Raw genomic sequence first — 15,352 nt, 5'->3', positions numbered from 1 at the left:
AGATACTTGTATAGTTCTTTGTTGTATGTATAGCAGTGTTGTATGTTATGTACTTTTAACTACTTGTTGACTGGAAGTAGACCATGCAGAAAGCATAACTTGTGCTACTAAATGTCATTTCATGTAGGCCCTAACATTCTGTTCAGTTCAATGGCATGTTATTGCCTGATGCATTTCCAAAAGTACAGTGGTGGATCCATAGTGAAAAGGGTTAAGTAAAATGATACCTGGATGAAAGATGTCTGGGCATACAGGGGAAGTTGGATACTGGTCCCAAATATCCTAAAATATCTTCTGTGGTATTGGTCTCTTACAAAAATGTGAAGTTGAAATACCAGTTATTCATAGAAGCTTTTGAGTAATTTAAAACAGTCATGCTTTCCTTTGTTTAATGCTGCTTTTTTGAAATATATGCAGTGTGGGCTTTCGGTGGACAAGGGTGGGAAGTGGGCAAATGTGACCAGACATAATTAATTTAAGTAATTACAGTACAATATAAATCCATTAAAATGTAGGCTCCGATTCAGCAAGGAATTTCACCATATGTTAAAATAGTATGCTGAATTGTGACCAGAGTGCAGAAGAATCTTTGTTATGGATAAATTCTGTAACTCCAGAAGGCAGTGAAACCCGTTTTACATTAGTGTTTTTCTTCCAGCAACTTCTGTCAGTAGTATAACCGAGTCTTTACCAGTACAGCACACAGAAGGCAGTGTCCCAGAAACTCCGTCAACATTAGACTCTACATCTACCCAGTCTACACAGCCAAGGTAAATTAGCTTGTCTATGCTTGTTAGTCAACATTTTACATACAAACTGATATAAACATGACTGTTTCAACTATGTCCTGAGGCTCAATAATTAGGTATTAAAAATTGGGGATGAGAAATGAGCAATTTGATCTTGCGTGCTTAAAGATGAGATTTCTTTAAGTAATTACCAATTACTATTATACAAACAAGATCATCTTTTATAAATATATTTGAAAACAAACACAATTCTGATTTTTAATTCAAAGTCTCAAATACCAAAATCTCTGCAGTGACACCTCTGTGCTCATAGAGACATCATATCTGCACTAAAACAGTCTGTGAAGCCTCGTCACTCCACAACATGCAATTTGGCGGTTGATTTTCTGAGGGGAAACTCTCTTAGAAATAGGAGTTATTAATTATATATCCTTAAACTGGACAGGAAAGCTCTTCTAATTGCAGTTCTCTTTACTGACCTGCAATGTTCCATATTGAACTGCTTGCTTCAGTTCATCTCATCATTTCATCTAGAGGATAGGTTATTCAGAATAGGATACAGGAGACTTGAGTTCTATTCTTAGCTCTGCTATGCAACTGCTGTCTCCTTCACCTCTGTCAGAATTAGTAAAGGATATACGTCTTTTTGTAAATCATTCCAATATCTACAAATGAAAAGCAGTATGTAAGAGCTAAATATTTACTTATTTATTTTGGTAGCTGCATTTCAGTGTTGAATGACATGAACCCAACAGCCGTTTAATTTTTTCAAGGACATTGGGATCTTTTGGCATGAAAGACATTAGACAAGCAGATTATATTAAAATTTTAAGTAAATTGGCTTGCAATTTCTAACTTCATCAACCAAGCTTCTCCTTTTTAAAAATGTCATAATATAGACTACAGTTAGGTAAGACTAGAATCATTCGTTTATAGTCATCTGAACACAACCAGTCCTAGTTTACAGCTTCTCAGTCAATATTTATGAAAGCTGTTAACTTGATAACTCATACTTGTAAACTTGAGTATGAGCTGAATACCATCTGCAGTGCTAGCTGATCTAGGAGCCTTTTACCCTTCTATTTCCAGCTTGGGTGGAAGGTTTTTACTTCATACTAATACTGCCTTTCTATCCAGTCAAACTGCACAAAGTTCATGCCAGGTCTGGAAAAGTGTCAAAGTATTATAGGCCTAGGGGCAGAGGAAAACCCTCTGAAGTGATGCAAGGCACCTTTACCCTTCCCCCTCCCCCACATCCTGGCTAGTATCCAGAGCCAGCCTCTTTCCTTCAGTCAGTTCTCTGATAATCTCTGGCTTGGTTGGCAGATTAGGTACTAGGCCAACGGGGCCCATGTCCAGGGTCACCAACCAAATGAGGGGTCCTGGAAAAATAATCACCCCGGTGCCCCCACACGCTCACCCGGTGCTCTGCCGGGGTCTGGGCACGGGGCTTGCTCGGCTCCGCCTGCTCGCCCAGCACTCCTGCCAGGGTTGAGATGCAGTGGCTTGCCCCGTTTGCCTGGCGCTCCTGCCAGGGAGCAGAGTTGTGGCATGGGGGCTTGCCCTGCTCTACCTGCTCACCTGGCGCTCCTGCTGGGGAGCAGGGGAAGCCCCTGCAGCCCAACCCTGCTCCCTGACAAGGGGGGCAAGCCCCTGTGCCCTGACCCCATTCCCTGGCAGGAGTGCTGTGGGGGGGAGGGACTGCAGGCGAAAGGGGCGGGGAGGGGCCCCCTGCTTGCTCTGGCCCAGAGCCCCACAAAATTGTAATCCACCTCTGGGTTAGTGGATTCCTAAAAGGGAAGTGGACTTGTCGCCCTCAATGACTTCAGTAAGTTTCAACTTCAGTTTTATTTAGAAAAGTATTAAATTGAAAATCTACCCCCTGCCCTGTCCTCTAACAGCACCTGGGATTTTTGATCTATTCTAAGTAGTGCATAATTAGTGTGGCTGAAGGCTCAAGTCACAAAGTCTTATAGGCTTCTTTATGCAACAGGGGATGATAGGATGGAAGAGAAGAATGCAAGATGTTCTGTGGAAGTCCTAAGTATTTGAGTAGATTCCCCTATCTTCCTGGATTCAGGCTACAGCCTAATGACCGCTCACAGGGACAAGCTGCAATTTTCTTACTCACGTTAAACACACCAGTATACGAATCTGAGGTTTAGTAGCCACTACGGTTACTTCAGCTAGTTGTTGGCATTACTCTTAACTAGGCTTGGAAGTATTAGATTATCTGTGAATTTTGATAAACATTGGTTTCACTACACGTGCGCGCGCGCACACTCTCTCTCTCCCTCCCTCTCTCCCTCCCTCTCTCTCTCTGACAAAATATTTCTATCAATAATAATCAAAATTTACAGATAGGCAAAGTAAGAAAAATCTGCTTGAGAATTTATTAGGATTTGATTTAAGTATACATACTTTGTTTATTTTGATTTGGTTGACAATTTATGCTTTAAAGGTTATAAAGCTTTAACTATTTGAATCTCAATTCCTAGTGTCATTAAATAATAATTGCCTAATCCCCACCATAATTTCCTGAAACTATGAAAATTCAAATGGGTAAAAATAAAATACTTAAAAATAAACATCAGTATTATCAGTTAAAACTATAAGAAAATAAAAATTGAATTCTGCCAAGCCTACTCCTAACTCAAGTGTGTGCTACAATGAAAGCTGAAAATATTTGGCTTCTCATCAGTTTTTTTTTGTTTGTTTAAACACTAACTAGTGCTGTAATTTGCCACTGAAGTCCTTAACTTGTAAATTAAAAGATTTGGTACACTGCATTGTTGTCCTATGATCATATCTGATCAATGTTTGTGAAAATAAAGCCTGTACCTGGCTCTTACGAATTCTCAACTGTTTTCTTCCTAGTCCTGTGTCAAACCAGTCACTTTTAACAGAATCTGTAGCATCATCCCAAGCAGAAATTACAGCTGTGGACAAAACAGTACCTGAAACAGAAGATTTGCAAGGTTAGTGTCTGAATTTGCATAATTAAAGCATGTATGAAATATATATGCTGTTTTTACACCTTGACTAGTTTTATAATAAATTCTAACGTGCTTCATTCTGAGCAATGTAAAGACAATGTTGCATAAAGCTGAAAGAAAATGAAACATGCTATGCATGTGCTTTTAATGTGGAAATACTACACGTATGGAAACTTCAAATAAGGTTGACAAAAATGTTCACATTTCAGTTGACTTTTGAATTCTAACTATATACAATGCGCTTAAAATCAGTGTGTGCCTTAGTGCTGGGTTTTTAACTGGGGTTGGGGAAATATGCATTTAGCTAACATCCTGAGTGGATTGATTAATTTTTACTAAAACATTATTAAAATCAGATTTTCACTATGGAGTGATGAAAACTTGGTGCTGTTAAAAATATATATAATGGACAATGGTCTTTTTAAAAAAAAAAAAAAAATCTGCCCAAACTAGATGGTGAACTTTTTGACATAGTTTGGATATCAGTTGTAAATGCTCTAGCATTCTGTTTGTTCTGGAATATGAGCTGGTAATCAGCTGATAGAGGATTCTCCTCCTGCCTCCAAGGCTTGCTCCTCTGGATACACTGACAGATGACCCTGCTTCCTCCTCTTCCCCTCCTCACCCAAAAGAGTGAAAAGTGTATTGTTGGTGGTTGTTTTTTTCACCAGAGGTCAGGCTCACATAAATTAGAAACCCTGATACAGTAACTCGTCGCTTAATGTTGTAGTTACATTATTGAAAAATGTGACTTTAAGCGAAACAATGTTAAGCAAATCCAATTTCTCCATAAGAATTAATGTAAATAGGGGGTTAGGTTCCAGGGAAATTATTTTTGCCAGACAAAAGACATTATATACATATACAGTATACGTTTTAAACAATTTTAATACTGTACTCAGCAATGATGACTGTGAAGCTTGGTTGAGGTGCTGGAGTCAGGGTGAAAGAGGGTGGATCATCCTGCTGCTCCTCTTTCCAAAGTGCTGGGGGGTGCTCAATCCTGGCTCTGCCCTAGGCTTGCCCCCACTCCACCGCTTCCCTCAAGGCCCTACCCCCACCCCGCCACTTCCTGCCCCTGCTCCACCCCCTTTCCCCTTGAGCGTGCCGCGTCCTCACTCCTCCCACCTCCCTTCAGCCTCCTGAATGCCGCAAAACAGCTGATTGCTGTGGGTGGGAGGCACAGGGAGGGAAGGGGAGGTTGCGTGCCGCGTCCTCGCTCCTCCCCACCCCCATAGCCTCCTGAATGCTGCAAAACAGCTGATTGCCGCAGGCAAGCGGCATGGGGAGGGAGGGGGGAGTTGCTGACCTGCAGGGCCGCCGGCAGTTGGAGGTACTGGGGTGGGGAGGTGGATGGGAGCTGATAGGGGGGCTGCTAGCCCACCCTGGTTCCGAGCCCCCACAGTCAAACAACATTATAAGCAAACATTGTGCAACTTTAAATGAATATGTTCTCTAATTGATCAGTTATGTAACAATGAAACAAAGTTAACCGGGACTACGTTACGTGAGGAGTTACTGTAATGGGAATTTTCCTGTGCCTAGTGCTTGAGGAACTCTGGACCTTGTGGTCTCCTGCCTCATTTTACTGCCTGTTTCACTGTAAGGATCACCAGCACCTAGTAACTACAGATCTAAACCATGAGGACCCAGACATGGAATTCCCTGTCACAAGCAAATTCATAAGTGCTCTCCAGTGGTGGCAGTCAGCCCTCTCTCTCTTTTGAAGGGAGTTCCTGTGCAGACCCTTAGACTGTACACTGCAAACACAAAGTTGTCTGTTCACTTCCAGGTTTTGCAGGTAACAGTTAATTTTTTTGTTTAGATGCTTAGCAAATAAAATAATTTTTGCTGGGAGCTAGCTAGACTCTACACAAACATGTTTTCAAGCTAGTGTAACAATTTTGTGTGAGGTAAGATAATGTAAAAACATTTTTTTGAATGAAATTCACATTCATGCCAGTAGTTGGAGGATCTATTAGAATCTCTTGGGGAATACAAGGTAATATTAAATTAAAAAAACTGTTTGTTTGATCTATAGTAGCACAGTGCAATTTACCCATTTTACTCACCCCAGCTTTCTAAAATTCCTACTTCTAAGAAGGAATTCTTGCTTTGTGCATCAGAAAGTTGTACCTGTTCACCTTAAATTAAGAAAGCTTCATGTTTTGGTAGCTGCTTCAATAGATACCATAAAAATAGCTTGTAATTTCTGATCAAAGCAGTGTGGGGAATTAGTGCCAGATTGAAGCATTAGTTCTTTATTGCATAAAACACTGCATCAGCTGAGAATTCAAAATGAAAATATACTGCACAATATAATCAACATAACCCAAATATAACCATACCTCACTCAAAAATGTCAAATGATTTATTTGACTATGTTCCATACTGGTCATTTAATAAAGGTTAAGGTACACACTGTTTTTTGTAGGAATCTAAATTGGTTACTATTAGATTTGTATAACAGAACACACAAGGCTGTGTTAATGGGTAGGTCTGCACTTAAGGCAGCGTGCAGAGTACAGACATTGCATACCCAGCTAGCACAGGTATAAATAGCAGTGTCGACACTGAGGCATTGCTTAGGCGAGTAAAGAGATGCCAGAACCCTAGGATGTATACCCTGCATGTGTCTCTACATGCCCAAGCTGAGCCTCTACATCTACACTTTGTTTTTAGCAGTGTACTGCCCCACTGCAAGAGCCTTTCACTGTCACATGTAGCTACACACAGCATTGTGGCTGCAGCCTGCCTTTCCCTGTGGCATGTGGCTACGCATATGCTACAGGCAGCTGCAAGTGTAAATGAGAGCCTGGACAAATCACACTTACTTAGACTCTCCTAGAAGTTAAAAAAACAAACTAGCAAACAGACACATGGAGTATTATTTGTATTTGTGCAGATGATATGTAACATGTCAGGCAACCTAGGTAAAATTGCAAGGTTACAAATCCCTCAGATGGCTCTGGCTTGATCTGGTCTGTGTGGCTTTGCCCTTTATACACCCAAGTTTGTGTTATGCCTTGCAAAACAGATCAAGGAAGAGGTAGGAAATTTGAGCGAACCTGGCTTTCAAATAGTCAGCATGTTCTACAGTTTGTTTACTCAAACTGTTTGCAAATATTAAATACTGTAGCAAAGCCAAAAACATTAAATAACTCTAAAAGCAATTAATTGTGAACATTCTCAAATCTTATGAACATTATCCCTAATATGACAAGATAAAATGCATTAAGATAAAACCTAACTTTTTTTTCCCTCATGAGGTTTTTGCCCTAGAAATGTTCAGGTAATAGTCAGACTTTGTTTTCAGATTGCTGAACAAATATTTACTAGAATTTTTACCTTGCTTAGTTTTCAGATTTCAGAGTAACAGCCGTGTTAGTCTGTATTCGCAAAAAGAAAAGGAGTACTTGTGGCACCTTAGCGACTAACCAATTTATTTGAGCATAAGCTTTCGTGAGCTACAGCTCACTTCATCGGATGCATACTGTGGAAACTGCAGAAGATGTTATATACACAGAGACCATGAAACAATACCTCCTCCCACCCCACTCTCCTGCTGGTAATAGCTTATCTAAAGTGATCACTCTCATAAAGAGAGTGGTCACTTTGGATGGGCTATTACCAGCAGGAGAGTGAGTTTGGGGGGGGGGGGGGGGCGGCGGAGGGTGAGAACCTGGATTTGTGCTGGAAATGGCCCAACTTGATTATCATACACATTGTAAGGAGAGTGATCACTTTAGATAAGCTATTACCAGCAGAAGAGTGGGGTGGGAGGAGGTATTGTTTCATGGTCTCTGTGTATATAATGTCTTCTGCAGTTTCCACAGTATGCATCCGATGAAGTGAGCTGTAGCTCACGAAAGCTCATGCTCAAATAAACTGGTTAGTCTCTAAGGTGCCACAAGTACTCCTTTTCTTTTTAGTTTTCAGAGTCTTTCCTCATCTGTAAAATGGAGATTAATATCTGCCTACCACTTTGCAAGTTACAGTGCTACAAACCATTCATTATCTTCATGTATGCTCCCTGCTAAATGCAGGGTAACACAATGATACTTTTGTTCGTGTGCAGTTAAACTCTCCAATATTCTTTGACTTCTTCTGACTATAATGTAAAGGTCACTTAAGGGCATACATAGCATAGCTGGTCTACCTTTTTTCTTGCTCTGTGGCAATATATGCATAACTTTTAGGATGGGAGTGGGTTTCAACAAGTAGTAGGGTTGAGAGCTTTTTTGATACGTGCACTCAATGTTATGGTAGATACATTGGCCCAGAACGGCAAAAGATTGAGACCAAAAAAACAGGTGCTCAGACCTCCTCTGTAGATAGCTAGGAAGTAGAAATAGTTTGATTTAAGTCACTGGGCATTGTGTACCATCATGAAACTTGACTGAGCTCAATGAAAATGAACTTGGCAAAATGTATGAAAGGTCTGTCTGTCTCGTCTGACCACTGGAAGGTGCCCACTTTTGACACATGTCTTGGTCTGTCCAGTCCATAGGTAAATAAGCTTTTGAGCTGGACTATTATTTAAAATAAAAATGGACTAACTACATGGAACACGTTGCATGCAGTATTGAATATCTTAGATAAATGCTATGGTGCTCACAATATCTGCTGGTGTGACTGAAAGCACATGTAAGTCAATGGAAACATTTCCATAGACTTCAAAGGGCTTTGGATCAGAGCTGTGACAGAACTGCTCATATTCAGTTTGCATATATTGCCCTTACTGCTTAAAAGAGCACTTATATTGCAAAAGGCAACATGGAGCAAAATTAGGGAAGCACCCTAGTGGCTCCACAGTTACGAATATTTTGTGTGTTCCATTTAGAGTTGTGCTAAAGTCCCTTAAACAGAAAACCTGACATTGATCATTCTAAAAATAGATTATTTCAATAAGGAGTACAAACCTGAAATTTCTAGGCCACTGTCAGACTCCTAGGAGGCTTGCTTCAACCAATATAAGATGACAACTGTCCTTTCAGGCTTTCTTGAACTCCTGTAGTTTAACAGTGATAACAGTTATGAACTTCAAATTTCACACAACATTTTATGTTTCAGACCCAGCATTACATCACCTGGGAAGACTTAAAGTATCCAAAGATAACACTACTCCATCCTGTGCTTTTTGTTTTCCTCTCTGCAGTGGAAACTGATAGAACAATCTTTGCAGTCTACTTCCATTTTACTTTGTCTGGCTCCAGGTCTTCTGCACCCTTCCCCAGTTAGTCTCTCCAGCAAAGCTCAGATACACTGGGCAGCTCTGCTGGGAATCTCCATAAGTATATTCTCCAGCGAGCTCCTCCCTGTCGCTCCGAAACATATATCATAGTACACTGTGCCCTCCACCCTAAGTCTCCTTTGGACCTGCTACAGTTAGCCAGTGAGACTCTCAATCTGTTGAGCTAGCCAGTGGGTTCATTGGATTAGGGCTTCTCCTTGGCAAACTGTAGGAGAATCAGATGGTGAAGTTGTGTTTGTACTGTTGTACAACCTCTGCATCTTAAGCAAAGCCTCAGGTAGATCTGCACATTGAGGTGACCCTTTACCTTGCAGATTTAGGATGTACAACCGGTCCTATAGAAATTGAAAGTGGAAGAGACCTTTTTGGTCACTGGAAGTGTTCTTTTCAATATATTATACTTCTAGCCTCATGTTTTTGAATGTTAACTATCAAAACTGTTTGAGTTTCTGGGAGGGAGCATTGGAGGCTCTTGATTTCTCTGTGTATTAATCAGGTAAAGAAAGACATTATCTGGTTACTGCATGACCCTTCTAGGCTTTGCAGTCTAAATACTTAGTACTGCACCAGCCATTTTCACTCCTTGCTCAGGTGGGTCCCCAGCCTTGTTGCATTAATATGGGATTCTCTTGTTGGACAGGCCCAATTAGGCATACAAAAGCTCTCCTTTGCAACTTGCTCTAATACAGGCAGTAAGCCCTGCTATGCCTCCAAATCTCTGGTTTATGTAATTAAGATTAATAGTCATGACTCCTAGGCAAGTCAGAGATCATTTACTTTATAGTGGGGCTGTTTTACACAAACTCAGTGCCACAGTTCAGCGTATTCTTGCAAGAGTTGGGTTCAGGAGGGTAGTCTAGAAGTGTTACTTTGCTACTGCAACTATAGTGCAAGGAGGTGTTACAGGCCAGTAGGGCTAAAGTTCAAATTAAAGGTTTAAAGGTGTCTGAAACACACATTATAAGGGGGCTGCTGACTTTCATGTATAATGTAGCTACATGAAACTTTGAAACCCAAGAATAGGGAGGATGTAACAGGGAAGACGTGCTAGCAGAGTGTTGCTATGCTGCTTTCCCATTAGTACTGTTTTGTTTTGCTTTTTAAATAAGGGTTGTGTTTGCTTCCACTGTTTCCCAAGCTTTTTGCTACTTAGGAATCCACCCTCCCTCTAAGAAGACTGGATTACACTGGGGAGGGAAGTGTAAGTGGCTTTAACGCTATCTTTCCAATACCCCCCTGATATTGGGAGCTACTAGGGCCTCAGTAGCCTTAGTGCTGCTGTAACACAAGTGGAAGCTAGATCAGCTTTAGTGCTTAAGAAGTACGGAGTGGAATGAGGAGGGGCAGAGGATTAGGCTCAATATCTTGCATGAAGGAAAACTTTGGCAATGCCACTTTAAATAACTGGTAAGTGGCAAAGTACGTTGCCTCTCACTTATTTCTCGCCTTCCCCTGCTTCACGCTCCTCTGACCTTTCTTGTGCTACTGTTGCTGCAGCCAAAGACTATTTTAAGATGTCCCTTTAGTCCATCCACTGCTGAACAAGCAATATAAAATGTAGTGTTTGCAGCGATCATAGACTACCTGTCATAACTCCTGAAATGCAAGTAGTTAAAACTAAATAGAAAGTGCAAACAAGTAATTTAAAATGAGCACAGATTATTAAGACATGTAAATAAAATGGATCTAAAATGTCCCATCCCAGTCAACATCGGTGGACCTCACCTAGAGTATTTCAGTAGGCCATATGGGAGAGGACTTGCTGATGGATATTTTAGATTTACTTGATACTACAAGGGGCTCAGAAACAGAGTACACTTTGATGCAAGCATAGAAAATAATGTAGATGATCCTGACTTCCTAGATGAAGGCTCCAGAGAGAGAGGAAAGATGTATGATACAGATTTTAAACTATGTACTATAGGTAAGTGAAAGTTTTACTTAAATACTATACATTTGGTGACACACACATTAGGTTATATAAAATTCTTTGGTACAAATGTGTCATGATGGTAATATTGCTTTATAATGGAATGAATGTCTTCATGGATATGTTTCATTTATATATTTATCCTCACTAGGTTAACCTTTCAACCAAATTGATATATTTATTTGCATTAGGTCTTTGCTGTAACAAATCTTTATTTTGCAGCTCACTAATTTTCCTTAAATAGTAACTTTTAGATAACTCACTAAAATGAGGTTTTTCCTCTCTTGCGCACACCTTGCTGCTATTGTACATGCTGTTGCATGTCCTGCTTTGTCCCAAGTCTCTTTGAGTAGATCAGTGGAGTTGGTTACTTTAGAATTTCATCCTGTTTAGTCCTAAAAGACTTAAATTCTTCTGTTTTGCATCCAAACTTATTTTCCTGCCTCTTGTAACCTTTGATTTTATTAGTTTTCAACATGTCAGATTGCCATTCTACAAAGTGGTCTTCTAGTTAACAAACACTTGACAGTTATAGTTGGACCACTGATAATTTCAAAGTTGTATGTACATACTAAAGACACCCCAAACATTCAGATACTATTGAGGGTGAAAAAGTATGAACTGTCAGGTGAGTCTTTAGGAGTAGTAGTGAAATTGGTAGAGAGCTGTTAAGTGATACTTCACCGTATCTCTGACAGATTCTGCCTGGTAAGCATGCAGCTGTGTGTATATTGTCAGAAAAAGTAGCCAAGTTGCAGACAAACGTTTAGGACTACTGCTGTATCCCTTCTTTAGCAATTCATGTGATTAGCCCTGTTTTTGCTGGCACTCACCCAGTTGCGGCCTCCTTTCATTCTTTCTCTGTCCCTTCCTTTACACACCCTATTTCTTCTGTTCACTTTCCTACACCGTAGGCAGTGAAAGCTTGTCCTGTTGTGACCTAGCAGATAGCTGGTAGGTAGTGTTTGTCTTACAGACCCATTTAAAACCAGGTTAATTTCCCTTGCTGTCAGTTTTGTAAGTTTCTGATACACCAAGGTGTAGAGAAGAGGGCAGCAAGTGAACAAAATACCACTCCTGTTTTTCTTGGGTCAGGCAATTTGTTCAGTTGTATGTTCTCTACTCGGATTCTCCCATATGCAGCCCAAGTCTCTTTCAGATGTGAGAGAAGATTAGAATTGCCTGGAAACATTATAGCTCCACCTTCCCAAAAGGATGTAGTTTTCATTTCGGGTAATTCCTTCTCCCTCAGATTTCATAGTTAAATTCTTTTCTCCATTGGCAATGGATGTCTTTAGCCTTCAGTAGCATAAATCTGACATACCGAAAGTTGTTTGATCCAGTATTGTTATCCTCCGTAAGATAGCATTGTGAGGCAGCATTGCGGAAGGGAGAAGTGTTTTGTTGAACTCTGGTAAATTATCTGTGCTTCTCACTTGACTTGAATCAGCTTTGAATACTGCTAATTGTAACAGTTTTATGGAACTGTTAAACCTTACACTTGCATCTTGCCAAACTTGGTAACTTCACAGCCATTTTTAAATCTTGGTTTTTGAGATTTAAAAGGAACAGTGTGTGTATATTTAAACCTTGGTCTTTCTTTATCTTACTAGTCCTTACAGTAGTTTGTAGGTTATGAATTGTATATAAAACATTTAGCACTGTCACTGACTTCTCTCTTGGATGAGTCAGATTGGATAATTAAATCTAGAAAGAGGGAGCTCAAGTGCACTTGTTGTTGTGTGATGCAGAAATATTGCTAAAGCAGAGTTCCACACATGACTGGATTGTAGATTATGGAAGGAAAAATTGATTACAACAAGGTTACAAGTCCCAGAGCTTGAATTTACAAAATAGGCTTCAAATTTCTCTTGTGGCTCAAACAAATCTCTTGCAATTTTTTCCACTTTTTTCAGTGTTTATCTCTTTTATATTAGCTTTAGTGTCAGAGAGTGCAGAGTCTACATCTGAAGAACAAGACAAGTCACTTGACAAACCAAAACAGAAAAAGAATCGCTGTTTCATGTGCCGGAAGAAGGTGGGACTTACTGGTAAGAAATATTTCATTTTCTTTCTTAGTCCAAGACTAAGTTATGCAATTAATATCAAAGGACCAAATTCTGCCTTCAGATTCACATGTGTTGACTTTGATGGATTTGAAGTAAAAGTTGGCCCTAAGGGGTTTTCAACCAGTAGCTCTTATTAAAGAGGACTTTTCATATGTCCTTGTGTTTAACTGTTTCATTTATTAAGCAAAATGCTCTTCATTACAAATGCTTCTGTTTGGGAGCTCTTATATAATGGCCTGGAGAGTTGAGGTAAATGTAACAGTCTGCTCATTAATCAGCCTTCATAATGAAGTGGTATGATTCAGTTTAAGTATTTGAAAATCGCTTGAGTTGTTCCACTGCTTGGTGACTGAAAAAATGTCTGCAGTAAGTCTTGAGGGACTGTATTTTTGTAGTGCTGTATAGCAATGCATATTTGAAGTGAGGGCTCTTTATAATTATCACTACAACAAAGATTTATAACTTCGGTGCTTTATATGTCAGCAATTTTGGCAGCAGAAACTGGCTTTGACTGACTGACGCTGGTAACTGAGATTAGTTGATACCGAATGTGAATGTAGTAATTAGGATATTAAAAAGGCCAAACCTGTAGAATTAAGTCATCTTTAGTGTCTGTCTTAATAGATCAATATTTCTGTTTACAGGGTTTGAATGCCGGTGTGGAAACGTTTACTGTGGTGTGCACCGTTATTCAGATGTACACAGTTGCTCTTACAATTACAAAGCTGATGCTGCTGAGAAAATCAGGAAAGAAAATCCTGTAGTTGTTGGGGAAAAGATTCAGAAGATCTGAACTGCTACTTCTGCTGGAATATAAAATCCTCTGACCATCTGCAGATTAAATTGACTTGAGCTTTTTCCTTAGTCATCAGGAATGTAGAGCAGTGTATCTTGCCTAGACCTTTTAATCATGCATGTCATCAGAAGAATAGATTTTTGTTTTTGTTTTTTGTTTTGAAAATGGCTCTGAACATTTATTTTCATTGCAGTTTTCTGTGGCTGAAGACTTAAGTAAACTTTACAAGTATTATCCTTTAAGATCATTTTAATTTTAGTTGAGTGCAGAGGGCTTTTATAACAAACATGGAGAAAACATGGGAGGGCTGTGCTTTTCCAGTACAAAACATGCATGCATTAACTTTGCAGTTTATTTTCTTGTTGTATATAGCTTTTCTCTGCAGCACGATTTCTTTTTTGGTAATGCCTCATGGCACAACTAGTTATCAGTAACTGAATGTATTTTAATCATTATGGCTGCTTCTGGTTTTCATTAACAAGAAAGGTTATACATGTTAGCATATTAGCTTGTTTGCACCCACTACCTATTTATGTATGAATCATTTGTAATGAGTGAGTGTGTGCTGAGATTATAAGTTTGTGTGGTTTTTAAAAAAAAATTAGATTTTGTTTCTGTGTGTGTGTGGGGTCGGGGTAGGCTAGTATGCACTTCATTGCTGACTGAAGATTTCACTGGGATTACATTCATCAGTCTGTATGTACACAAATATGAAGAATGATCTGAAGTAACTGTGCTGTATTTATGTTTATCCACGTCTTAACTTTGATTAAATAAAATTTTAAAAAATTGGGGTATTTTGTGTTGATCACTGGTATCTGTCACGCTGTTTGCTTTTCAGCCCTTTATTTTGATTTGGACCTCTTGTCTCTGGTTTCTCCAGGTACAGTGCATTCTGATACCCTTGTAGATCTGAATGGCAATTAAATCAACTTTTATCTGAATTTATTTTACCTACTGTTACAAGTAACACCTACCTATTGAAAGACTGGAGGGAATAAAGTAATTTATCGGCATTCTTAACTTGTCCATTTGAAAACACTTTTTGTATACAGTCAGTGATTTTTTTTTCTCCCCGCTTGTCTTTTGCACAGCAACAAGATATATAAAAATGTGCTTTAAAATAGGTAAATGTGATCATAAAAGGTGACAGGGAACTCCTGGGGCAAGTGAGGCATGTGAAATTGTTTTTCATCTAGCCTCGTGAAATTGACTCGATCAGAGGTTCCAACATTGCAGTTGGTGGGAGCCACTTCTGGCTTGGAGAACCAGGCAGTCACAGGATGATGGCTCCTCATGATTTCAGTCTGCTAAATTGCATTCAAAGTAGCCAAACATATATTGTTGTTTTTCCATGTAAATAGTTGCTGTAGCTGTTGTTAATTTGTGATGATTTAACATATGTTAGGGGATTTGGTCTGTGCAGTTCTGTTTGGGAGAGCTGGCCCTTGAGACAACTTTTTCATTAAGATGTGATCTACGCTATACAAAGGTTAGAAATCCTTAAGCAGTTTTTCAGATTTAGTGTCCATTTAACAGACCTGGTGGCTTGTGAATC

At 39.6% G+C, this 15,352-nt stretch overlaps 1 protein-coding gene across 2 annotated transcripts in view; it reads left to right on the top strand.

The window, feature by feature from the left end:
- ZFAND6 (zinc finger AN1-type containing 6) overlaps window positions 1-14,585 on the top strand; it is a 53,649-nt gene extending 39,064 nt beyond the window's left edge. For both annotated transcript variants that reach the window (XM_074966454.1, XM_074966453.1), the window contains exons 3-6: window positions 659-770; window positions 3,627-3,727; window positions 12,867-12,980; window positions 13,643-14,585. In XM_074966454.1, the coding sequence (XP_074822555.1) occupies window positions 659-770; window positions 3,627-3,727; window positions 12,867-12,980; window positions 13,643-13,791 (476 nt within the window). In that variant the 3' untranslated portion in view covers window positions 13,792-14,585. The remainder of the gene's footprint in view (window positions 1-658; window positions 771-3,626; window positions 3,728-12,866; window positions 12,981-13,642) is intronic.
- The last annotated feature ends 767 nt before the right edge of the window (window positions 14,586-15,352 follow it).

Source organism: Natator depressus, chromosome 10, assembly GCF_965152275.1.
Source record: "Natator depressus isolate rNatDep1 chromosome 10, rNatDep2.hap1, whole genome shotgun sequence".
In the NCBI taxonomy this organism is placed as follows: Eukaryota; Metazoa; Chordata; order Testudines; family Cheloniidae; genus Natator; species Natator depressus.
The sequence above is the reverse complement of the archived record's forward strand: the minus strand, read 5'-3'. Positions and strand labels throughout refer to the sequence as shown.